This window comes from Bos grunniens, chromosome 12 (genome assembly GCF_055505025.1).
Source record: "Bos grunniens cultivar Pamir isolate PY7600 chromosome 12, Bosgru_T2T1.0, whole genome shotgun sequence".
NCBI classification, from domain to species: domain Eukaryota; kingdom Metazoa; phylum Chordata; class Mammalia; order Artiodactyla; family Bovidae; genus Bos; species Bos grunniens.
The window spans coordinates 15,940,564-15,966,370 of NC_141176.1; the positions used below are offsets into that span (position 1 = coordinate 15,940,564).

General features: G+C 45.6%; 3 protein-coding genes across 8 annotated transcripts in view; 2 read left to right on the forward strand and 1 right to left on the reverse strand.

The window, feature by feature from the left end:
- The window catches only part of COG3 (component of oligomeric golgi complex 3), a 61,338-nt gene extending 47,517 nt beyond the window's left edge, over positions 1 to 13,821 (forward strand). For all 4 annotated transcript variants that reach the window (XM_086328903.1, XM_086328906.1, XM_086328905.1 and 1 more), the window contains exons 20-23: positions 1,606 to 1,681; positions 6,451 to 6,578; positions 7,527 to 7,625; positions 11,862 to 13,821. In XM_086328903.1, the coding sequence (XP_086185029.1) occupies positions 1,606 to 1,681; positions 6,451 to 6,578; positions 7,527 to 7,625; positions 11,862 to 11,891 (333 nt within the window). In that variant the 3' untranslated portion in view covers positions 11,892 to 13,821. The remainder of the gene's footprint in view (positions 1 to 1,605; positions 1,682 to 6,450; positions 6,579 to 7,526; positions 7,626 to 11,861) is intronic.
- Positions 13,822 to 17,949: 4,128 nt separating this feature from the next.
- The window catches only part of CBY2 (chibby family member 2), a 135,378-nt gene continuing 127,520 nt past the window's right edge, over positions 17,950 to 25,807 (forward strand). For 2 of the 3 annotated variants that reach the window (XM_086328912.1, XM_086328911.1), the window contains exon 1: positions 17,950 to 18,624. Coding sequence is in view for 1 of the 3 variants with exons in the window: in XM_086328911.1 (XP_086185037.1) it covers positions 18,481 to 18,624 (144 nt within the window). In the remaining 2 variants the exon portion in view is untranslated. Of the gene's footprint in view, positions 18,625 to 20,052; positions 20,301 to 25,807 lie in introns of those variants that run through there. The other variant, XR_015137881.1, reaches the window with a different exon arrangement.
- The window catches only part of ERICH6B (glutamate rich 6B), a 42,964-nt gene continuing 36,967 nt past the window's right edge, over positions 19,811 to 25,807 (reverse strand). Inside the window, 2 exon segments of the mRNA XM_086328761.1 lie at positions 19,811 to 20,316; positions 21,060 to 21,285. Of these exon segments, the coding sequence (XP_086184887.1) occupies positions 20,002 to 20,316; positions 21,060 to 21,285 (541 nt within the window). The 3' untranslated portion in view covers positions 19,811 to 20,001.

Below are 25,807 nucleotides of genomic sequence, written 5' to 3' on the forward strand. Positions count from 1 at the left end.
AAATAGAGGTGAATATACCAGTCTGTATTTGCTTTTAATATAAAAATAGTTCTGTGTAGTGTATGTCGTTACGAAATTGGTTAAATTCTGGAACAGGCAGTGGACCAACAGGCAGGCGTTACTATTAAAGTGTAACAGTTGGATACAGAAGAATGTTCAGTCAGGACTTAGATTTAAGTGGGAAAAAACAGTTCAGAGCACTGTGTTCCTGCTTTTGTAAGTGTAGACGCATTAGTATGTTTCTATTTACGTTGGGAAATACTGGGGATAATATACACTAAACATGAGCATGTTTTTCTTTTAGCATTGTCTGATCCCTAGACAGTGACTCACTTTTATTTTTTATTTTATTTTTTTTTAAATTTTATTTTATTTTTAAACTTTACATAATTGTATTAGTTTTGCCAAATATCAAATGAATCCGCCACAGGCATACATGTGTTCCCCATCCTGAACCCTCCTCCCTCCTCCCTCCCCACACCATCCCTCTGGGTCGTCCCCAGTGCACCAGCCCCAAGCATCCAGTATCGCGCATCGAACCTGGACTGGCAACTCGTTTCTTACATGATATTCTACATGTTTCAATGAGTGACTCACTTTTAAAAGCACCGTTTCACAGTAAACATAAAGCCATATAGAGGAATTGAGTGACAGTGGAAAGGGGCGATTTTATACACGTGACAGCATGAGCAAGGACCTAGAAGTAGATTCAGGAATGTGAACTTGGTACGCCTTGGTACCAAGAGGGCTCGAGAGGCCTGGGTTAACGTTATATCCTGTCTGTGCTCATTCTCTGCCTGCATATTTATGTGGCCTTCTTTATGAGAAATCGAAAGAGCTGGTGTTGAAGTCTTTCTAATGAGACTGTCTATTGAGGCCAGGGTCATGGCCTGGACCTTTGGCACCTAGCAGTCCATTTCTAAAAAGATGTTTTATGAATTTCTGTCTTTCACACTCCCCAGCTCCACCTTAGCCCCACTGTGGTCTGCCATCTTAAGAACATTCTTGTCCAAAATGCATGGTTTTGCTTCTCTGCACTGGTGCTGAGGAATGAGGAGAGAAGTGACTAGAGGGTGGGCATCCACTTCCATCCCTCTCACACTGGTTGGTCAAGGGTGCTTTTTGATGCTATCTGAAAACTTTTTTTTTTTTTAAATAACATTCTCTCTGCCTATAATGAAGGAAAGGACCCTATAGATATATAAAGGGGATTTTGTCCGGCTCCTGTGACATTTTTCTGATAACATAGGAAAATAATTTAAAGTTAACCTAACAGTCCACTTAAAGAGAGATCTGTTTTGTGTTGATGTTTCTCTCAGTCTTCATTCTTGTCTTCCTGAAATGTTTCAGGCAGAATGCCTCAGGACATTGGTGTGGTTTTCTTTTTGCAAAACAGTGGTATGCCTTGAAATCACGAAAGAAGTTTTGCTAAAATATTTTATTGGTTGTAAAGGACTATGGGAAATGATTCATTTTCTCTTAGAGCTGTACATTTGGTTATTGTTATTTTCATAGGTTTGAATGGTGTCACATCTTTTGAGAGCAGTTCTAGTTTAATTTGTCATCAGTGAAATGAAACTTTTTTCCTTTTGTCTCCTCTACTAGGTTTCAGCATTAAAAACAATGGCCAGTCAGGGAGGACCTAAATATACGCTGTCTCAGCAGCCTTGGGCACAACCAGGTATCTCGCATTTTACTATTTGGGATTTCCCTGTTAGGATGTCGGTTAATTTGCATTTTTATAGTCATGCTCTGACAGCTTGGAGTTGGTTTCCTACTCCTGCTGTGGTTTAGGTTAATGCAAGATCCAGTTTGGAGTTGACAGGTCTTAATTGAGCCAACACTACTTGTATTTCAACAAGCATTCCAAGTCAAAGGAAGAATTAAAAAAAATACACACACACATATTAAAATAAAAATACACACGCGCACACCCAGTTAAAAATAAAATATGGCTTAGATGAGAATGCTTTGAGTGCACTAGTTTTTGTATACCTGCTTTTCACTGTCCTAGAACTCGGATGAAAATACAGTGCTTGATAGTATGAAATTAATGGAGAGTATGCTACTGTTTCCAAGTATTATATGAAGAAATATTGGACATTATTACATGTTATACAAGTTACATTCTCTTTAATGTTTTAGAGTGTTTGAAAAAACATTGTAAAAGTTGTTTGGGAGTTGTCAGGCAATGTCATTGATTGGCAGAAATGCTTGAGATGTTTTCCTGTCTTAACTCTTTCCTAAATGTAAATTTTTTTGTGCTAGAAGGTTTTTTCCCTTCTTTGGCATTAGATAGTAGACATTGAAAATCAAGACTAGTTTTTGTGGGTTATTTTTAGTCCATTTTGTGACAGTTTAAGTTGTCATTCAACCAGAATAAATCACTTTGTTAGATTATATATTTCTGGCCGTTCCTTGGCTCATGTTGTGATAGAGATCCTTTGAAAGAGAAGAGCACGATGGCGAAGCAGTCAGTGTTTTAATTATGGGTAAGCTGTGTGCAAGTTGGTAGGAAGCAATTTTCTTATAGTGAGAAAGCCGAAGGATCATTCCATCTTAGCAGTTGTAAAAGATTGACTGTCTATAGACACTTAAACTAGAATTAGGTCTTTAACACGATTGGCTTTCCATAGTGAAAGAATGTATGTCTGTCGGGTACTTATTTCTTTTGGGAAAAAGAATTGAGGCCATTCTGAAATTTTCAGTTATTAGTGCCTCAGGTTAGTCTGAAGTAGAACAGAGAAGTTGAAGTAGAACAGAGAAGAGTGAGAGTAGCTCTGTGTCTCTTAGGAAGATTTGCGAAGCATAGAGAATTATCACTTGTATTTGAACGAAAGGCAGGATTTTATGCCAAAAATTTGTCATGGGAACTTTTATAGGTTTGCATTGATTTGTTTTATTTTGCAAATAAACTTTGTGACACACTTTAGTCCTTCGTTTACTGCGGTAGAGACAGTGAGTGGTATACTGGATTTATTATTTTAGACCTTGTGTTGTATATGAGATTGAAGTCTTCGCCATCTTACGAAAGGACAGAGAACATCCTTCGTGTAGTAGTACATTCTGTCAAGAGACAGAAAACCAACCTTTTACAGACAATACTGGCAGTTCTAACTATAGTCAGCCTGGTGGCAACCACTTGTTCTGACCCCTCAGGGTCAGCAGCAGGCTTGTCAATCTGTAACTCAGCACCAGTTCTAGAAGGAATTCTGATTGTCTTTGGATTAACTGGGCTTTTGGCTCAAGGTTTCAGTTACTTGCAGAGCTTACTTAGAAATAGGAGCTGATTTTATTTTGAATGTTAATGTAGATGAAACTCTTGGGTGCAATAAATTTTTCTTAAAATAGGTAGAAACCAACAAATTGGCATAGGCATACTTAGTACAGCTAAGCCTAGGGGCTTGATGTATAATTAATGTATTTTCTTTCTGCTCTGAAAAGATTCTCTTTTGCTCAAAGTAGGGGCTGTCATTTTTCAAGTGGAATCCTAGGAGAAGTCTCAGTGTTGAGTGTGTGGTGCTCTTCAGTAGCACTACCGTTGTCATTAGTAAAGCAGGAGTAGATGAAAGGAAAAGGAAGCCAACAGGAGGACTAGATGAAATCAGGCTTACTGTTTTTGTCATTTAATCACTTAGTTTCTTTCTGTGTGAGGAGATGCTGGCCAATGTTAGCAGTGATACTTCAGTTTACCTAGTTGTATCTTCCACCCCCGTTGGCCACAGGGAGCTATGGAGTTGCTGTCTCTTGATCTGTAACAGGAGAAACCCACACTGAAATGTCAAAGATTTTTGAGCCTTTGGGGAGGGAGCACCAAGAACAGTCTAGGAACTTGTCGTGGACCCCTGGAACCCAGGGTTAATGTGGTACATGCAGACTTGATCACATTCTTGGGGTCAATTCATGATAAACTCATGAGATTGAGCTATGATTAGGATGCCAGTTTGTTATTTCACTTTGGGAGATATACCTTCTTAAGAACTAGGGTACTTTATTTACTGAGCTCCACATAAAACTAGTTGTCCAGGCCTCTGAAAACTGACCAGTGACCCCTCAAGTGTGTTAGTGATGAGAGGGACAGAGCCTATGGAATTTACTGTCTTAAAGGAGTTTTCATCTGTTCATGAAAAACATGCAGTCCTTGGATTGTTGCTTCTTTCTTCTTGTGGGCACAGGCACTTTCTTGCCCTGCTCATCTATGACCCTCCTCAACTGAAAAAACCTTTAATGTGGTATGAAAGTGGAAATGTGGAGAAGTATAAAATTAGAAGTAGTTCTGTTCTCCACCTCCAAACTAGTTCTCTCGAAGGTAACCGCTGTTCACAGCTGCTTCCCGAACATGTGTGTTTTAGCACGTATGGACTTGAAATATGTTACACAAGTAAGATTATACTACTGTTACTTGAAAAACCTGGGTAACCACTTTTTAGGTAACAAGTTTTAGCTCAACACTCACCAGGTTTCCCTTTTGGTAAGTGTTGAGTTAAAAGACACCAAAAAGGCAAAGATCAGGAGAAGGAAGGAGGTATTACTTGGAGCAAGAAAGAGCACCAGGGATCTTTCCCAGAGCAGCATCTCCCCAGACAGCAAAATTGGGGAAGTTTTAAGCCAAGGGTACACGTATTCATGAAGGGGCTTGAGCAGAGGGGCTTCAGCATTGAACTGGGGCGGTGGTCTACAGAATCTAAGCTTTCATTGATTGAAGTCATGAGGGGCAGCAGCATCATTCCAGCCTCCACCTGGTATGGGTCTTACTTCCTGCAGAACTCAAAGACGTGTATCAGATTGTTCTCTGTATCCCTTGAGGACAAAGCTAGTGTTTTGTCACTGAACCGTTGTTTTTTGACTGCTTCTCCTTTGTTCCTGCATCCCCTCACTTCCCCTAAGATCATCCATTACTGAGACCTGTTCAGGGACAAGCATTGTGGCTGGGCTTAGATCACAAAATGACTTAGGACAAAATGGCTTCCCTTATGTCAAGAAAACCATGCTTGGTTCTCTTTTTCCAGCGACCTCCTACCCAATCTGCTTACAAAATATCCCCTCCCTGCCCCTTTTTAAAAAAACAGTTACTCGGTACCTTAGAGCCCCTTCTATATCAGCGTATCCAGCTCTACCCATTTTAAGGAATGGACACATATATCACTAGAGCACAATTTCTTTAATAATTCTGTTAATATTTAAATTACTTTTAGTTTTTCCTTACACTCTTTAATAAACACACATATCTTGGTGGTATTTTGTGAGCATGTCTATAAGGTAAATTTTCAGCAGTACAAACATTAAATATTAAAGAGTATGTGTATTTTCAGTTTTGCTAGACATTGCCCAGTATCCCGTCCAAGAAGTTGAACCAGTTCATACTGTACTCCCATCAACAGTGGATGAAGGGGAATTCCCTGGTGGTCCAGTAGTTAAAATGGGCTTTCCAGGTGGCTCAGTGGTAAAGAACCCACCTACCAATGCAAGAGACACAGATTTGATCCTGGGTTGGGAAGATCCACCCACTCCAGTGTTCTTGCCTAGAGAATCCCACGGACAGAGGCACCTGGTGGGCTACGTGGGGTCACAGAGTTGGACATGACTTAGCAACTAAAGCAGCAGCAGACAGCCAGCAGTTAGGTCTCCACGGTCAGTGCCACATGGCGTGGCCAAAAATAATGGTGCACGAAGGGGGCTGTTTCCCCACCTCCGCCAAACGTGCATGTGCACAATCTTAGTGATTGTAACCAGTCTGAAATATTCCAGTTGTTTTAATAGGCATTTCCTTAATTATGAGTGAGGTCAACCATCTTTGTAATGATTAATCAGTCTTTTCCTTTCTAGCTTTCTAGGTAATTTTCTCTTTTAAGTACTTCACACAGATTACTGCTATTCTTTTCCATTTGTACTTCTTTTGAGACACTACATCTGGGCTATTAACTATTTCAGTTACCATTTTCTGGAATTCTATTCCTTTTCTGATAATATAGTATAAGAACATAACAAATGGATTTTTATTTCCCATTAAATACGTGTGGGCATTTTCTGAATAATCTCATAAGACAGAGAGCATCTCTTACTGTGAGTCAGTGAGAGTCACAGTGAATAAGTCCATTCATTACGAAGTAATTCTTTCTAGTGTTTCTCTGCAGATGACTTCCAATTTTACCTTACCTCTGGTCTCCAAATTCCAAAGGCACCATACTACCGTCCCTGTGAATGTCCTGAGCCGTGCTGGGGGAATTCTTTTCTGTTTAGCCTTTGCAGTTAGAATTTTATATATCTAAATACTTAATGAATGTTTATGGGCTTGTGATTAAACTGATAAATAAACAAAAGTGAAAAAAAATTCTTTGAAGAAATAGTCGTCTTTTGCTGTTTTTCTCTCCTTTTATTATCTTCTGAATTAAAGTGGAAGTAGTACTTCTGTTTTTATTTGTGATACTAAGGAGGCTAATTTCTTTCCAGCAAAGGTCAGTGACCTTGTGGCAAGTGCCTACAAGACAATAAAAGCAAAGCTGCCCCTGACATTGAGAAGTATGTCCTTGTACCTATCCAACAAGGATACCGAGTTCATCCTGTTTAAACCAGTCAGGGTAAGTTTCATGATGATCTGTTTGAATGTTGGCTGGTCTTTTCAAGTATTCTTGCTTCGTCTAGCATTTTCCTCTTCCTGTAAACATTTGGAAATGTTGATCTACTATTCTAGTGCAGTTGATTAAAAAAAACACTGGGATTCTTGAAAGACTTAACAAAGCTTGCGTCTCTCTGATTCTGCCCCTCTTCCCCCCCTAGCCCTCATTTTGTCTTAATTTTTTATGGTTACCTATGGCACAAAGGTAATTTCTGCCAAAAAGTAGAAATTAGTAAATGAGTAAATAAGTAATCAGACCTCTGTGTGAGATGTGGCCCAGCACTTGAGAGAATAGCATCTCAGGAACTATGCCCCATTTTACTGGTGAGTGGAGAAGGAAATGGCAACCCACTCCAGTATTCTTGCCTGGAGAATCCCAGGGACAGAGGAGCCTAGTGGGCTGCTGTCTATGGGGTCACACAGAGTCGGACACAACTGAAGCGACTTAGCAGCAGTAGCAGCAGCAGTGGAAATAAATGGCTTGCAGCGACCCCCAAGGGATTAAACGTCAGAGCAAATTTAGGTCACTGCTTCCAGCTCTGTGTTGAGCTCACATCTGTACCCAAGGCATTGGTTGATTTTTAAAGTACAATTTATGTGTCTGGGAACTTCATTATCTTTTGTGGAAGAAATTGCTGCTGAAGACTTTTATTATTCTCTGGAGGGAACAAAGCTGGCAAGAGTTTAGTTTTTTCCAGGAAATACGATCTGATAAGTCTTATTAGTTAGGTTGTGCTGGTATGTGAAATGTTAAGGACCAGTTACATGTCTTTGGTAATCCCCTGGAAGATACGTCTCTTCCACTTGTTTCGGCAAATAGTAGTATTTAACTTCCTTGGTTCTTCATGTTTAAGGAGGCTGAATCTGTTTTCAGCGACTCGTAATACAATTGCCTTTTCTTCTTTCTAAGAATAATATTCAGCAAGTCTTCCAGAAGTTCCACGTCTTGTTAAAGGAAGAGTTTAGCCCTGAAGATGTTCAAATCATTGCTTGTCCTTCAATGGAACAGGTAGGTAATCCGTGTTACTTTTATAACCTTTTAGTTATCTTACTTGAGTAGATAGGATCTTTTGAGTTACCATATTTTGTTGTAATTTTTAAAATTACAACACATTTGGCAATGGTGTTCAAAGTTTCAGTTGCTTCTTTTTTGTTTTTTGGCCACACTTTGTGGCACATGGGGTCTTAGTTCCCCAACCAGGGATCAAACCTGGCCCCTTGCCATGGAAGCATGGAGTCTTAACCACTGGACCTCCAGGGAAGTCCCCTCAGTTGCTTTTTAATGCTTTCTGATAATTGAAAGTTGCTGTTTAAAATAAACTCTTTGTGGAAAACTCAAATAGTGGTATTTAGGTTGCTGCATAGTTTTGTTTGCAGTATGTATGATAAGAGGCCCATGTTTCAAAGATGTTAGAAAGAGGTCCTCTTTCTCTCTTCTTCCTAAATTAAAAAAACCTGAATAGAGAGCTCAGCCTGTGTTTACTGTCATCATTTATTCAGGTCTGTCGGCAAACTTTTATTGAGTAGAAGTAGACTGGCGCCACAGAGGGTATTTTGTTTATGGTTTTAAGAATCATTGAGGAGTTTAGTGTATGGTAAGGACTAGAGAGGAGAGCAGTAAGGTTGGTGAGCGTCTGATTGGTTTGCGTTGAATCTGCAGGGAGAGAGACTGGAGGCAGTGAGTGTGGTCAGTCTTTGAGGAGTTCTGCTGTGCAGAGAGAGAAGAGATGGGGTGGTAACTGGAGGAGAAGTGGGGTCATTTTTAAATTGAGGTATAATTCATATACCATAAAATTCATCTTTTTAATTCAGAGTTTTTGGTATATCCACTAAGTCCTGGAACCATCACCGCTGTCTAATTTCAGAGCATCTTCATCCCACCCCAGAGAAACCCCTGTCCTTTAGCAGATTCTTCATTCTCCCCTCTGCTGCTGCTGCTGCTGCTAAGTCGCTTCAGTTGTGTCCAACTCTGTGAGACCCCAAAGACGGCAGCCCACCAGGCTGCCCCGTCCCTGGGATTCTCCAGGCAAGAACACTGGAGTGGGTTGCCATTTCCTTCTCCAATGCATGAAAGTGAAAAGTGAAAGTGAAGTCGCTCAGTCAAGTCCGACTCTTAGCGACCCCATGGACTGCAGCCTACCAGGCTCCTCCGTCCATGGGATTTTCCAGGCATGAGTACTGGAGTGGGGTGCCATTGCCTTCTCCGCTCCCCTCTTCTACTAATCCACTTTTGTCTCTATGATTCGCCTGGTCTGGGTAGTGCATTAAATGGAATCATGCAATTCATGGCCTTTGAAGACTGGCTTCTTTCTCTTAGCATCATGTTTTCAAGGCTCATCTATGCTGGAGCTTGCATCAGAACTTCATTCTTAATGGCTGTATGAGTTTCTTATCTTTCAAAGATAAGGTGTCTCTGTAGTTCTAGGGTCGTGTACAATCAGGACACTTTTTATATGTCATCTGAAGTAATTAGGGAGTGGCTGTAGTGGTGCTGTGGAACATGGCAGACGAGGAGCAGGAGGAGCTGAGGGAAAGAGAGGGAGAAGGCGGGAGGAACCCGGGCTATAGGTCCTGGTCGAGTCAGGATTGTGCAGTGGGCGGACAAGAGGGAAGACGAGCTGGAAGATGGTTGTGGGGTCGCAGTGTGAGCGGTGACAGTGGGGAGCAGCTGCAGTGAGGGGTTACATGGAGCTGGCAGGTGCCCGCGGCCTGAGGAGCTGATGAGGTTGGCGAAAGAGGAGGGTGTTGGAGGAAAGGAGCGCAGAACTGAGAGGCCTCCACCCTGGAAGGTTAGCTGTCAGGGTGTTGAAATCACCAAGAATACTCACAGGAGTAGTTTTAGAAAAAAATGATAGCATTCTGAGACCTGCAAAAAGTGCCCGGCCAGGTGACAGCCGAGGAGTGGTTGGTGGAGGAGTGAAGCGTGGCCTGGTCTGAAAACCAGAGCTGGGGAGAGTGGCGGGACAGGGAAGGAGAATGGTCCGGGAATGACATTGAGGGGCAGAGGGGACTCCGGTCCTGCCTCCAGGCCCGGTGATCGCGGGCAAGTGGAAGAGAAGCAGCCATCACCCGAGAAGGCTGCGAAGGAGGCCTGTCCTGGCGAGGGGAGGGCGCCAGGCTGCCGGCCAGAGGGCTGGGCTGAGAGGTGGGAAAGAGCCCCCGAGGGGTGACTCGGGCCTCGGCTGCCTGTGGTGGGTAAAGGTGTGAGGGGAGGAGGGTCTGGCGAGAACACGCAGAGCTCCTGGGTTCCTGCCTGACTCCTGCCCGTGAGGTGCGTGCTTTAGTGTGTGTGCGTGTGTCTGTAAATTCCAGGTTTTACCGTGGTCATCCACACTGTGTGCAACTCAGTTGCTTTGCTCTTCTTCTCTCTTCTGTTGGTGAACCACTGAATTATTCTCACAACAATGAACCAATGGGTTGCAACCAGTAGTTTGAAAAACACTAAGAGAACCCATCCTCCTCACTGTTCCTTGATCCTCTTTCAGAACCGTTTCATTTTCTAGATAATAATAACAGCTGCTATTAGTGACTGCTGATGACCCTATGTGCAAGACAGCAAAAGAGACACAGATGTAAAAAGAGCAGACTTTTGGACTCTGGGAGAAGGAGAGGGTGGGAAGATTTGAGAGAACGGCATTGAAACATACATATTATTATATGTAAAATAGATGACCAGTGCAAGTTCGATGCATGAAATAGGGCTCTCAAAGCCGGGGCTCTGGGACCACCCAGAGGGATGGGGGGGTGGGGAGGGAGGTGGGAAGGGGGCTCAGGATGGGGGTACACGTGCACCCATGGGTGATTCATGTCAATGGCAAAAACCACCACAATATTGTAATTAGCCTCCAATTAAAATAAATTAATTTTTTTTTTAAAAAAGGAAAGGACAGTTATAGTTGCCAGTAGATCTCATAAATGTGCAATGTGCATACTTAATAGTAAATAAAATGCAAAAAAAACCCAAAAAAACAAACCCCAAAAACCCTTGCGTGTAGAAGGATGCACTGCCAGGCTCAGTCAGCCGCAGGTCTCTATAGGGCCGGGGTGGCAGACCTGCAGAGCTCAGGCTGTGTCCCTGCCGGCGACAGTGGCGACTTCTCTGGTTTCCCGGGGCCGGCTCTGTGTCACGCCCTCCTTTACAGAGGGGGCAGGGGGCTCCCGAATCTGCCGGGCCTGTTCTTGTGCAATGAAGAATCACTTAAAGAATTCCTAGCATACAACTCTCTGCACAGCACACTCTGCATAGAGAAAGATGAAGTTGGTTATTTACAGGGGTCCCCAACCTTTGGGATCTAATGCCTGATGATCTGAGGTGGAAGTGATGTAATAATAATACAAATAAAGTGCACAATAAATATAATTCAAGTGAATCATCCCCAAACTGTCCCCACCCCCAGTCCATGGAAAAATTGTCTTCCACGAAATCAGTCCCTGGTGCCAAGAAGTTTGGGGACCTCTGAGAGCTATTTGCCAACAAAGGTCCGTCTAGTCAAGGCTATGGTTTTTCCTGTGGTCATGTATGGATGTGAGAGTTGGACTGTGAAGAAAGCTGAGCACCGAAGAATTGATGCTTTTGAACTGTGGTGTTGGAGAAGACTCTTGAGAGTCCCATGGACTGCAAGGAGATCCAACCAGTCCATCCTAAAGGAGACCAGTCCTGGGATTTCTTTGAAAGGAATGATGCTAAAGCTGAAACTCCAGTACTTTGGCCACCTCATGTGAAGAGTTGACTCACTGGAAAAGACTGATGCTGGGAGGGATTGGGGGCAGGAGGAGAAGGGGACGACAGAGGATGAGATGGCTGGATGGCATCACTGACTCGATGGACGTGAGTCTGAGTAAACTCCAGGAGTTGGTGATGGACAGGGAGGCCTGGCGTGCTGTGATTCATGGATTGCAAAGAGTCGGACACGACTGAGCGACTGAACTGAACTGAACTGAGAGCTACTTCTGTTTTTTGTCAGCGTTGGTGTCTAGTTTTTTTCTGTCTTCCTCATCGGATTCTGAACGAGTTAAGGGTCCAGGTTTGGCCGTACCTCCTCACAGGACCCCACGATGCGCAGTGCCCCAGGGGCTGCTTCGGGAGTCAGACCATCACGGGTCCAGGTTCTACTTTACAGCTGGGTTTATTGGTCTCTTAAAAATTTTAGACTTGCCCTATTGTTCTGGTTGTGAGAACCTGAACACCTTTTCTTGAGTACGGTGTTGCACAGTGGAACTAACACAGCCTTTCTCTGCTTTTCAGCTGAACCTCCTACTGTCCGTTTCTAAATAACTTGGCCCATTGGGCTGTGCGTATGGATGGCCAGCTGGCAGGAACGGGCTGCCAGGTCCAGAGGCTGCAGGACACCGGGGAATTGGACGAGGGACGTCCCCAGAACCACACGGCCGCCGCTCAGGGCTGAGCACAGAACGAAATGGAAGCAAAGTGGCAATGATTTGTGTTTCCCTTTTAAAAACATCAAAATGCCAAAGATAAGCTATATAGTTTATGAGCGCTGATAACTGCCTCACTTAAATGGTCACAAGCAGTGTAAGTTTTTAAGGGGAGAAACTTGTGGCAGGCACACAGGGAAATGGTTCTTAAGAAAGATGCCGTGAAAATAGGTTACAGTAAATACCGCAAAGAGCTTTATGGAAATACAGCTAATTAGGAAACTTCTGAGAGTAAGGTTTGTTAGAGCAAAAAACACTGCAGTCCTTTTAACCACTGAGCATTCCACAGTACTATTTTTTTTTTTTTTTTACTTCCAGAAATGTTATTTCTACACTCTATTTATAATGTTTCTCCTCTCGCTTTGAAGTTTAGTTTGGAGTAGATTGGCTGCTTCTGAGACGTCCTGCTTTCCAGGGGATTCAGGGTGTTCTCTTTCTGCGTGTTTGATGTGAGGTAGTTTCAAAATGCAAGGGCCTCGTGTAAGGTCCCAGAACCTGTACTGTGAATGGCTTTGGTACAGAGCATTCAGAGCAGGCCGGGGCTGCAGCCTCCTCGTGGTGGATACATGCGTATCTTTAATGAGAATCTTCATGGTACAGTGGGCAGTGTTTGTGAGGGGGAGGTACCAATTAGGGCATCTTTAGGCTGCCACACTGAGGCGGCCAGGAAGCCTGATGAATAGCAGGTTGCATGCACGATGCTTAGGGTTACCAGCTTTCTGCACATTGCCTTCCATTTCCGTAGTTCTTTGAAAAGCGAGCACTTTTTATGTCCCGAACATTCACAGCGGCTGTGCCGCGGGCCAGCCTTGTGGATCTGCAGCCTGCAACAGCAGAATACAGTTTACTTACAAACTGGTGAAGACCGCCCATGCCTTGAAATGGACTGCCTGATATCAGGGATCATCAGATTAATCACGCACATCTCTTGAGTTTGCCTACAAATACCTGTTTCCTGATTGAATTGGTTTTGCCTCTGATGTTACAGTAAATGTCACCTGCTTTTTGGTTCACAGTGAATTTTGAGTTACTCAGACACTAGTTTAGAGAGAGAACGCTAACAAGGGCTCTGGAACGTAGCCAGCAGACCGCACTCTGTGAGACTATATTCTTCATCCACTTCAAGTAGACTCCTGCCACATGTGGACAGTTTACACACCCCGATGTCTGTCATTTTAAAGGGTCACTTGCTTTTCACCTCAGTGTAACTTGGTGATGGATGTTGCTTGATAGACCTTAGTACTCTGTATATTTTGGGAAGGTAGAAGGTAAAGAGGGGCCATATTCATTCTTTGATAGGAAATGAATGAATTAGGAAGATTCTACTCACTTCTACTTACTATTTTAAATATGTGTTTAATGAAATAAACTGTAAAATATCCAGTTTTGTATATTATATGTACATTTGATTTTTAAATAGCCTTTCCAAAGAAATGAGGGCATGATTATTGTACAGTACTATGGCTGATTTCATTTGATGTACAGAGCAGAGGATGTTCTTCAGGATAAAAATATTTGATGGCACTCATTCTTGTGCTTTGAATCTTTTATTTCTGAAACACTCAAACACCTTACTGAGTAGGTAATAGCGATCCAACCTGTTTGCTAAATGACTGTTTGTTTAAATCTGTACAGTTTAAAGTGTTCACTTATACAAAGAGTGTACATACTTTCAAATAATTAATTTAAAATGCTTTATATTATTTGGCTAGAAATTGCTGTTTTTAATAAATGTGAATTTTTTCAGAAATAAAGATTTTTGCTTCCTACTTTGTCCTCATGAGTGTGTGTGTGGATCCTTTTAAAAGAATTTTTTTAATTAAGATTTTTATTGTTGATTCACACACGGTTGTGAGAAATCATATAGACCGAGCCTGTGTACCTGGACTGGATTTCTCCCAGTGGTCCATCTTGCGGAACAGTAACACGTATCACAAGCCAATGGTGGTACTCTCCATCAGTGTTACTCCCATTTCCCCCATTTTACTGGTATTGTGTGGGTTCTTTTGGCAAGATGATTATTGTGGAAAGACATTTTTGAAACATTTAATGCCTCATTAATTGAAAGATAATTTTTCTTCATTTGCAAAACCGCCAATTTCCAGAGTACCATCAGCACATATAGTTGTGTTGAACTTTAGCATTATTGAAGTCAGAAGAAAAACAAGCCTTGTATTTTTACAACCCCCTATCTAAATTCTTCTCTGCTGTTAAGAAGGAACAAAGAGTAGTCAGCCTTAGTTTTTAAAAAGAGGCCGTTTGTCAGAGGAGCCTGCGGGTATTGGTGGTGGGAAGGCTGCTTCTCAGAAAGCAGGAGCTTCATTGCTTCCTCTCGGGAGCACTTTCTTCTAGTGGTGGTTCTTCCCCAGCTTGTCTGTCTGCTCCCCCTCAGCCCCCTGGAAAGGAGGCAGCTGCTGGACACGTGGTAAAGGGGCATCTGTTACATAGTCATCCAATAAATACATTTGGGATTTTAAAAACCATTCCCAGTTAAAATATGTTCACTATTAGACATTTCTACAGTGTTTGAATTTTAACATAAAATGTGAGTTTGGTAAATGAAACTTGAAAGGTAAACTGCTGTTAAATGTTTGCATATTGCTTCCAGATTTTTTCTATGTATATTCTAAGTAATTTTTCTTACAATATTGGGCTCTTTTACACTTTTAATCAGGTGAGTTTTACTTTTTTATTTTGGTTGTGCTATGTGGCTTGCAGAATCTTAGTTCCCTGAACAAGGATTGAACCTGGGCCCTGGCAGTGAAAGTACCTAACAGCTGAACCACCAGGGAATTCCAGTCGGGTAAGGTTTAATTATCAGTTATTAGTGGTGTTTGTTACTGTTCATTCACTGACTCGGGTCCAACTCTTTGTGACCCCAGGAACTGCAGCACGCCAGGCTTCTCTGTCCACCATCTCCCGGAGCTTGCTCAAACTCACGTCCATTGAGTCAGTGATGCCATCCAACCACCTCATCCTCTGTCGTCCCCTTCGCCTCCTGCCCTCAGTGTTTACAGATAGGCATAGTCTCATCTCAGTTTACAGATAAGATCCCTGGGTTGGGAATATCCCCTGGAGAAGGGAAAGGCTACCCACTCCAGTATTCGGGCCTGGAGAATTCCATGGACTGTATAGTCCATGGGGTCAGGTCGCAAAGAGTCAGACATGATTGGGCGACTTTCACGTTCATTTGCTGAACTATTTGAAAGTAAGTTGCAGGCATCATGACATTTTACCCCTAAATACTTAAGCATCCATCTCCAAACAGTAGGCACAGTCTCCTACATAACCCTAATACCAATATCACACTTCAAAAAATCAGTAGTATCTCCTATGTAGTCCATATTTCACTTTGCTCAATTGTTACCCAAAATGTTTCATAGCTTTTTCTTACCCAAGTGCTTATGTGTTACTTGGTGGTTACATGTCTTTAGTCTCTTTTAATGTAGAAATTCTTAAGGTTTCTGTTTGCTTGTTTTCATGGCATTGGCATTGACTTTTTTTTTTAATAAATCTATCTCAAGAGTTGGACACGACTTAGTGACTAAACCACCACCAGGTTAGTTATAGAATGGACCAGAGTCGATGTCCCTGCGTCTCCTCATTGCTTAATTCAGAATACTCAACTGTTGCAGAATACATTCTTCTCAAGTATATGGGACATTTGCCAAGACAGACATGTGCTGGGGCATCAAACAACAAAACAGAAAACCCAAACACGATCTACAACAGTAGTTCTCAATAAGATGACCCCTGCCCCTGCCACCAAGAACACATTAGGCAACATCGAAAGACGTTCTTGGTTGTCGTGACTGGTGTGTATGTGTGCACAGGGGTAGAGGTTTCATTGGTTTCTATTAGTAGCTGGAGAAGCAACTAGAATGGCCAAATATTTTATGATGCATAGGCCAGCGTCCTACAACGCACAGTTATCCAATGTGGAGAGTGGTGGAGTTGCAGAACCCTGGGATATACACAGCAACCCCCAATCTCCAGCACTTGCTGTTCCCTCACCTGTTTTCATACCAACAAATGGTGTCTTTTGCTAGTTTATTGTCTGTCTTCCGCACTGCAGGTTGTAAGCTGCTCTGTTGACAGCTTTGTACCTGGTGCCTAGAACAGATCCTGCAGTAGATGCTCAGTAAGTACGGGTTGAAAGAATCCCCGTGGACCCAAGTCACATAGCCTTCCCTTCCCCATCCCATTCCTACCGAGTCCTGCCTGTCCTCTACCCCTCCTTCCCCCCTCCTTTATTCCCTCCCCTCCTCTATTTACAGTGCCATTGCCCTGAGTCAAGACCCTCATTTTCAATATTCCTTGCTGGGAATATTGAGGTATTTTTACTACAAGAACCTAGGCTTACTAACGCTCTCCTTTCCCTTTGCGTACAACTCCTGACAGCACGCAGGCTGTTCAGACCCCTGCGCATCTATGTGTCCAGCCCCATCTCCTTACTGCTCATGCTCTGTATCCATCAGGGTCCTGGAGTGTAAGCATCAGAATGCATCATGTCTGACTGGAGCAGGAAAGGGCTATTGGAAGGAAATGTGGGTATGGGGGACAGACCAGAAGCCGGAGGACCAGAGGAATGAGAAGAGGAAGCTTTAGAGGTGCAGAGGTTTTGTCGTTGTTTCCAAAGCAGGAAGTGTTGGTGCACTGCCTTGGCAGTGTCCTGGCCTTGGCATGATTGCAGCTGCTTCCGTCTTGGCCAAGCTGACTTTGTGTGTGTGTGTGTGATTCTCCATGCTTCATTAATGCTGGAGCAGGGAGAAGGAAGATCCTCTGTGTCAGTATCCATGGAGTGCCTCTCACCTCCAAATCCACCCCCTTTTGGCCCTGCTTTGAGATTCTGGAGCCGGGCCCAGAGAACATTTCTCCACCGCCAGCTGGTGCAGAGTGAGGCTCTGTAGCGTGCTGATGCTGTGCCGCCAGGCACGGGGGAGGGGGTTTTTCCTCCTACACTGCCCCGGGCAGTGGTGTGGGGCGGGAGGTGTGGGGAGGTCAGGGGGCACTTGCTGTCTCGTGAGTTCTCCTGCTACCCAAGCAGCAAGTGTCTGTGAACCAGCTTGTTGTTGCAGATGTAGTTGGCTAAGACACTGTAAAGAGGCAGGTCCCTTATCCAGCATGACTGGTGGTCCTATAAAAAGGGGAAATTAAACAAACATTTACTTGGCTGTGACGACTCTTAGTTGCAGCTCGCGGGCTATCTAGTTGTAGCTCACAGGCTTATTAGTTGCTCCTTGGCATGTGGGATCTTAGTTCCCAGACCAGGGGTCGAACCCACATCCTGTGCGTTGCAAGGCTGATTCTTAACCAGTGGGCCATCAGGGAAGTCCCTGGAAAGGGGAAATTTGATCCAGAGGTGCGCACACAGGGAGAAGGCCATATGAAGACTGCCAGAGACAAAGGAACTCCTAGAAGCTGGGAGGTGGGCCTGGGCTACATTCTTTCCACACCCTTGATCTTGGACTTCCGACTTCCAGACCTGAGACGATCAGTTTCTGTTGTGTAAGCCACCCAGCGTGTTGTCCTTTGCTACAGCAGCTCTAGCAAGCTAACACAGAGGGTGGGGGCTGGGTTTTTCTAGTTCCCGGTCACCTAGCTAGCTGCTTTCACTACATTCTTCATCGGTTAGGGGCCTCACTTTTCCTTATGAAGTGGTCCCTGGCTGCTGGGTTATTCTGTCTGGTCCATGATAACACTCACACAGAGCAACAGCTGCAAGAGAAGTTAGAAATGCAAAAAATCTCTGTGAAATATTGCATCTAAGTAAGTGCTGGCAACAAGATATTTTAATGGTTAAAGATTTTTTTTAATATTTATTATTCAATTATTTGGCTGTTCTGGGTCTTAGTTGCAGCATGTTTGACCCAGTTCCCAGACCAGGGACTGAACCCAGGAACCCCAGCGTTGGGAGCTCGGAGTCCTAGCCACTGGACCACCCAGGGAAGTCCCTAAAGATTTTGAAGAGATATTTATTTATCTGCTGGGCTGTGCTGGGTCTTAGTTGCGGCACACGGGATCTTTAGTAGCAGCATGCGGGATCTTGTTCTCTGACCAGAGATAGAACCCGGGACCCCTGCATCGGGAGTGCAAAGTCTTAGCCACTGGACCAGCAGGGAAGTCAGAATATTTTAAAACAGGGAGCTGACCAAACCCAAGGCCTCTTTGAGGCCACCTGTTGACAATCTCTGCATTAATGGGGTGAGTCACGCTTTTGGGTTTCTTGGAAGGAGCAGGACCAGGGGAGGCACTGGCTGATGATCCTAAGTGCTCACAGCTGGGAAGCCCCACGCCGAGCACTTCCCCAACACCATCTGTTCTCATCCTCTACCTGCGAGCTGTGTTCTGTGGTTGTCCTCCTGTTACAGAGGAGGGAATGGAGTCCCAGAGGGGCTCCCTGCGTTGGTTGAGGTCGCACAGCTGGCATGTGGCGGTGCCAAGACCCCCACCAGGACCATCGGCTTCCAGGGCACATGTTGGAGAAACGTCGGGGCTTTGAGATGTGGGCAGGCCTGGAGGATTTATTTGCTGCTGAGACTCGACCCCGGAGCTTCTGTCTCCAGCGCCTGGTAAGAGAAGGGGCCCCTGCCCACACCCAGCAAAGGTGTAAACCAACAAGCTCCGTAAATGTGGAGGTTGGCCTGTGATGCTTTGCTCCCCACAGTGGTCACTGGCAGCGTTTGTGGCTCACCGCCTGGCAGCAAAGTAACTGTAGTAGTAGCTGGTGATGCTACGTGCCAATAAGATGTGAGAGTCAGAGGGGAAGTGGCCGGTAGGGCCCGCTGCTACCAGCCCGACCACCCCGGACCCACCCCAGGCGCACAGTTGTCTGGGTTTGGAGTGAGGATGGGACTTTGGTGAGGGTTTGGAGGCAGGAGAGCCCAGCTGCAAAAGTAGGGCTTGTGTGTCTGTTCACAGCAGGGATTGGCTAGTTGCTAGGCTGAGCAAGGAAGAAGGGGTTTCCCACACTCTTTTGGTTCAGGCTGCAGTTGGGGTCCTTCTGGAAGGTCTGCAGTGTCTCAGGGATGTAGAAAAGGCATGCTGTACAGGACCCTCAGCTCCCAAACCCCCCTTTTCTAGAAACGACTGCCCCTCCCCATGCTTGACATCAACTAGGAGCTATGGTTAGAAGACATAACCCCGCCCTCCCTACCACACTGGATTGAACCAAGAGTGACCTAATCAAGCCAGGCCAATCAGAGACCACTGGAGTCTTTGAGAAAGATCAGGAGACAAAGCCACACAAACTGAGATGCCTAGAAAGCGCGTCTTTGGAATAAGACGAGTGTCACTGAGCTGAGAATGATAGTCCTGGCTCTGGAGGCCTCCCACGCACCAGTCCTTTCTGGACCGGAGACCCACTGCATCTTCCACCCAGATCACACGTTTCCCATTTCGCTTTATCTACTCGAGTTGGTAACTGTTACCAGTGACCAAAAGGGGCCCAGAGATTGAAGAGGCTTTGATTGTGGGTCCTTTTGGGCTTCCCTCCCCCAGTTGAGGGACTGGCTGCAGGCTGGTGCTGCTTTACTGAGTGAGTGTCCCTCTGACTTGGCAGGGGCAGAAGAGGGGGTGTTTGTGAGGCTACTGTTTCTAGACCCATTTTACAGGTGAGGAAACCGAGGGAGGAAACTACATGCCCAAGGTCACACAGTCAACAATGGGTGGAGCTAGGCTTTGAGATAGTCTGTGTCTTGAGTCAACCCAAGGACTAGAAAGAACTTCTGCATTCAAATGACCAGTAGAAGCCAGCGGGACAGGTGTTGACATGTATTCTCTGAAACAATTTGCCTCTGATACCCTCAGGGCACATGCTTAAGTCTTCTGTGCCCAGCCACAGATGCTGTCAGTCCTGTCTCTGCCCCCCACCCCCCAGAACTCTGCCCCACCAAACCAAGGAGCTGTGGTAGGTACCAAATTACAAACCAGCTCTCATGAGATACAGCTTAGGGCTTTGGGGGTTTCCTTGGGGCTTTTGACAACTCCACCTCCCCCAGACATCCAGCACCTGCCAAAGCCCCTCTGGGACAACTGGGTGATGGCTTGAGCTTGGCGGGAGCGAGCTCCTGCTCGGACCTGTGTCGCCTTGTTGGCAAGATCTTGACGCACCAAATGAAGTTTTCCAAGTCGGGGATGGTCAACAGCCTCAGGATCCTACTCATTTTCCCCAGAAGGATCTGGATCTTCTGAGCCGTGGGGCTGACTTCCATCTCCAGAACTGATTTCTTTCTCATTTCGCTCAGCACCTCCAGGGTAATGTACTGGGGGAATTCACAGAAGGCGGGGTGAGGATTAATGTTGCCCGGATACCACATGCCCCCCACAGCAGGACTGGGACCCTGTGGGCAGAGTCTTCTTGGACCCTTCCAGGACCGAGTCTCTCCAGGGCAAACCTGAGTGCCCAGTCCTGCCACCAGTGACGTTTCTTCTGCTTCCCCAAGACACTTGACCTGTGCCTCTGGACACACAGGCTACGGTGATTGGGCTGAGGCCACATGCCAACCTGACCCCAAACCAAAGGCTGTGCCCTCCTGGGGGCATCTGGCTGCTCCCCACGGACTCCCTAGTGCAGCAGGAGACAGCCCTGCCACAGCCAGGGGGCCAATGTCTGCCCGTGAGCCCCACCTCCATCTGGGGCTCCCCTGGGGCCTGTCCAGGATGAGGATGTCAGTTTCCTCAACTCTGAATCTCAGGGTGTTTGGATGTTAGCTGATTGCCTCTTTGTTTACATACGTCGTGTTGGCTTCTGCCATACAACGTGAATTGGCTGTCAGTGTCCCCTCCCTCTTGAACTTCCCTCCCACCCTCCACATCCCACCCCTCTAGGAAATGACGGCCTTTGTACATGGTCACACATCGGTCCCTGAAGCTGGTCTCATTTCCCTAGGGGCTGGGCTGAGGCAGAACATAGCCCGGAGGCCAGGGCGTGGACCACCCCCAACCCGCAGTGGCCAGGAGCAGGTGGTTCCCGCCTGGCAGGCAAGGTGGGGAGTTGGGGCCGAACCTTGTACTTGGTGCCCAGGTTTAAGCAAATGTGCTTCTTGTGGTGGGTGAAGTGGAAGATGATCTTGTCCTGGCTCCTGATCTGCACCTCAATGTACTGGTTGATTTTCAGGGAGATGGGCTGGATGGGGGGCGCGTGCACGTGGAGGCTGAGATCCCACCAGTTCCAGGCCTTCTGGTACTCATCTTTGGTGAAGTAGTAGCCCAGGTTTTGGCTCAGGCTCAACCTAGACCAAGAAGGCATCAGGCAGCCGCAATGCTGGGCCCGGGGTGGGAGGGGCTGGGGGGCGTGGCCTCCCCCTGCAATGCAGGCCTGCCCTTCCCCAGCTCCCGCCTGGCCCAGCCTCTGCCCCCAGAACCCAGACTAGGTGCAGCCCCTCAGCCAAGGCCTGCCCCTAGCCCCTCACACCCAGTCGCTCCTTTCAGTTCCGGGTCATGTGTGCTTTTGACCTCCTCAAGGCTTTGCCATGCTGTTCCCTCTCCCTGGAGAAAGTGTTCTTCCAGCCTGTGTGGTACAGTGGGTTCTAAGTCTTGGCTTAAATGTCACCTCCTCCGAGAAGCCCTCCTTGACCAGCCCCTCTGGGTCCCAGTATGACAATTCAGCCTTAGTTAGGTTTCTTCGTATAATTTACTAATACACGTTAATTCTCATTATTTGCTATAATTAGATTCCATAAAGTTGCCTCAAACACGGAGTTCGCAAATAGTAAACCATTGCTCCCCAGGGAAAGAGGTGTGTGTATATACATTATGGGGACTTCCCACGTGGCTCAGTGGTAAAGAACCTGCCTGCCAATGCAGGAGACGCAGCAGACGCAGGTTCGATCCCTGGGTCGGGAAGATCCCCTGGAGGAGGAAATGGCAACCCACGCCAGTATTCTTGCCTGGAGAATCCCATGGACAGAGGAGCCTGGCGGGCTAAATTCATGAGGTCGTAAAAGAGTCAGACATGACTGGGCAAGCACCGCAGCAGCACACACATGGATACGCTCACGTCCTAGAAACACCCCATCCTGGCTCCCACCAGCCCCAGGGCTGGACTTCCCAGCACCACCTGCCCTTCCCCTCCCTGCTCCATCCCCTGTTTCCCGTGTTAAGAGCTGCGTCAAGAAAGCAGAGCAGCTGGGAACGTGCGCACCAGGCAACTCAAATTCTGCCCTGTGCACGTTTGTGACTCGATGTAACGTGTATACAGGCATCCTTTCCCTGGAAGCAACGGTTCAGCGTTTGCTAGTTCATGTCCTGGAGACTTGACAGAACTGAACTATCTTGAATAATGAGAATCGGCCATCCTTGCTTATCATCCGTCCTTCCCACTAATATGGAAACATAATTGGAAGTCCGGAGTGCAGGGTCCCCATCCGTGTGGCTCCCGGGCAGATGCTGTCCCCGCACAGCGCCTGGTGCCCGCGTAACCAGCCGTGGGTGAGTGTGGACTGGTGGGTTCCTCCCTCTCCCAGCTCAAGCCCTGCTCTCCTGCGAGCATCCTCTCCTGGCATTTCAAGCCCATCATATATCTGTCTGCCCTGGCTTCTGCTTTTCACATCCCACCGGTCTGTCCTGAGAACCGGTGCAGAAGGTTTTCTCGGGAACTGAACACAGAAGGGGAGAGAATCTGAGCCCTGGGCTAGTCAGGAGAAGGCGGGCTTTGGGGCAGCCTGGGTCACTCAGATCACCTGCCAGGCCTCATCCAAGCTGTCCAGGGGCCTTTAAGTTCGGCTCAGAGGGAGAGGCCAGCTCAGACCTGCTCAGGGCAGCCTCGGTCACCTTCTGGTCAGTCCCCAACACTAGGTGTCCTGTTGCTTCCCACTCCCATTGAGCCAAGTGCAAACTATTAAGTCCCTTCACCGTTGAGCCCAGCCTGTCGACCCCACCCCTCTTCACCTAGCCGAGAAGCTGTGATGCGTGTAATGAATTAGAAAAAAACCTAGACTTTTGTAAAGCAATTATCCTCCAATTAAAAAAACAAACAACAAAAAAAGACAAAACAACCCGGACTCTGGAGTCAGACTTTCTAGGTTCATAGCCTGACTTGGTCACTTGCAAGCTGTGTGACTCTGGGCCAGTTACTTAAACTCTCTGTACCTCAGCTTCAGTGGTAAAATGCAGATAATAACAGTATGTTGCTCATGGGGTATCTGTGAGGATGAAGCACCTGTACAGAGAAGGCCCCTCTCCAGCCCCGCCCCAGATGGGCAGAATCGGAATCTTGAGGTAGGGGGCAGGGAACAGCCTTTCCCCAGCTCTCAGCACCGCCATTCCCCCTGGGTTTGGGTGTGCTGCCCTAAGATGTGCTTTCTCTTGCAAACTTTATTTGATCATTGAAAATACTGCTTTAGTTCAAGCCGAGTCAAAAATTCCATAAAACCTCTTTCCTGGGACTTTATGTATGACTCGGGGCAAACGACTCATCATTTTTTCTGCACCCAAGTTAAAAAAATAAAGTCAGCCACTGTTTCCACTGTTTCCCCATCTATTTGCCATGAAGTGATGGGACTGGATGCCATGATCTTAGTTTTCTGAATGTTGAGCTTTAAGCCAACTTTTTCACCCTCCTCTTTCACTTTCATCAAGAGGCTTTTTAGTTCCTCTTCACTTTCTGCATAAGGGTGGTGTCATCTGCATATCTGAGGTTATTGATATTTCTCCCAGCAATCTTGATTCCAGCTTGTGCTTCTTCCAGCCCAGCGTTTCTCATGATGTACTCTGCATAGAAGTTAAATAAGCAGGGTGACAATATACAGCCTTGACGGACTCCTTTTCCTATTTGGAACCAGTCTGTTGTTCCATGTTCAGTTCTAACTGTTGCTTCCTGATCTGCATAAAGGTTTCTCAAGAGGCAGGTCAGGTGGTCTGGTATTCATGGGAAATAGATGGGGAAACAGTGGAAACAGTGTCAGACTTTATTTTTTGGAGCTCCAAAATCACTACAGATGGTGATTGCAGCCATGAAATTAAAAGATGCTTACTCCTTGAAAGGAAAGTTATGACTGACCTAGACAGCACATTAAAAAGCAGAGATATTACTTTGCCAACAAAGGTCTGTCTAGTCAAGGCTATGGTTTTTCCAGTGGTCATGTGTGGATGTGAGAGCTGGACTGTGAAGAAAGCTGAGCGCCAAAGAATTGATGCTTTTGAACTGTGGTACTGGAGAAGACTCTTGCGAGTCCCTTGGACTGCAAGGAGATCCAACCAGTCCATCCTAAAGGAGACCATCCTGGGTGTTCATTGGAAGGACTGATGCTAAGGCTGAAACTCCAGTACTTTGGCCACCTCAAGCGAAGAGTTGACTCATTGGAAAAGACTCTGATGCTGGGAGGGATTGGGGGCAGGAGGAGAAGGGGACGGCAGAGGATGAGATGGCTGGATGGCATCACTGACTCAATGGGCATGAGTTTGGGTGAAATCCAGGAGTTGGTGATGGACAGGGAGGCCTGGTGTGCTGCGATTCATGGGGTTGCAAAGAGTCGGACATGACTGAGCGACTGAACTGAAGTTTCCTTATCAAGAAAATAAAAGCGGATTTTCCTCATGGTCTCTTGTTTCCAATATTTAACGATATTTAGGAGAAGAGCCCCTACTGTGTGTAGCAGATACTGTTGGAGATAAAGTTTCTTGGCCCCATTCCTTGGTGCTTCTTGTATGCAGTGCTTTCTTCTCACTTTAAGACAGCAAAGTCTTTCTTTTAAAAACACTTTTCTTGTTGACATACCATTGATTTAAAATATTTGTGTTACACTGAGGAAACCAGAATTGAAAGAGACACGTGTACCCCAACGTTCATTGCAGCACTGCTTATGATAGCCAGGACATGGAAGCAACCTAGATGTCCATCAGCAGACGAATGGATAAGGAAGCTGTGGTACATATACACAATGGAGTATTACTCAGCCATTAAAAAGAATACATTTGAATCAGTTCTAATGAGGTGGATGAAACTGGAGCCTATTATACAGAGTGAAGTAAGTCAGAAAGAAAAACACCAATACAGTATATTAATGCATATATATGGAATTTACAAAGATGGTATTGATGACCCTATGTGTGAGACAGCAAAAGAGACACACATGTATAGAACAGTCTTTTGGACTCTGTGGGAGAAGGTGAGGGTGGGATGATTTGAGAGAATAGCATTGGAACATATATATTACCATATGTAAAACAGATTTGTTTTGGCATCAAAACCAGTCCAGGTTTGATGCATGAGACGGTGCTTGGGGCTGATGCACTGGGATGACGCTGAGGGAGGGATGGGATGGGGAGGGAGGTGAGGGGGGTTCAGGATGGGGGACACATGGACACCCATGGCAGATTCATGTCAATGTATGGCAAAACCCACTATAATATTGTAAAGTAATTAGCCTCCAATTAAATTAAAAGAATATTGTGTTAGTTTCAGGTATATATATAGCAAAGTGACTCAGTTTTATATACAGATTCTTTTCCATCACAGGTTATTACGAGATATTAGTTCCTTGTGCTGTACAGTACATCCTTGTTGTTTATTTTATATATAGCAGTGTGTATCTGTTAATACCATATTCTTAATCTGTCCTCCTTCTACCCTTTCCCCTTTGGCAACCATAAGTTTGTTCTCTCTGTCTGTGAGTATGTTTCTGTTTTGTACATAAATTCACTTGTATTATTTTTTTAGAATTCACATATAAGTGATATATATTTGTCTTTCTCTGACTTAGTATGATAATCTCTAGGTCCATCCATGTTGCTGCAAATGGAATTACTTCATTC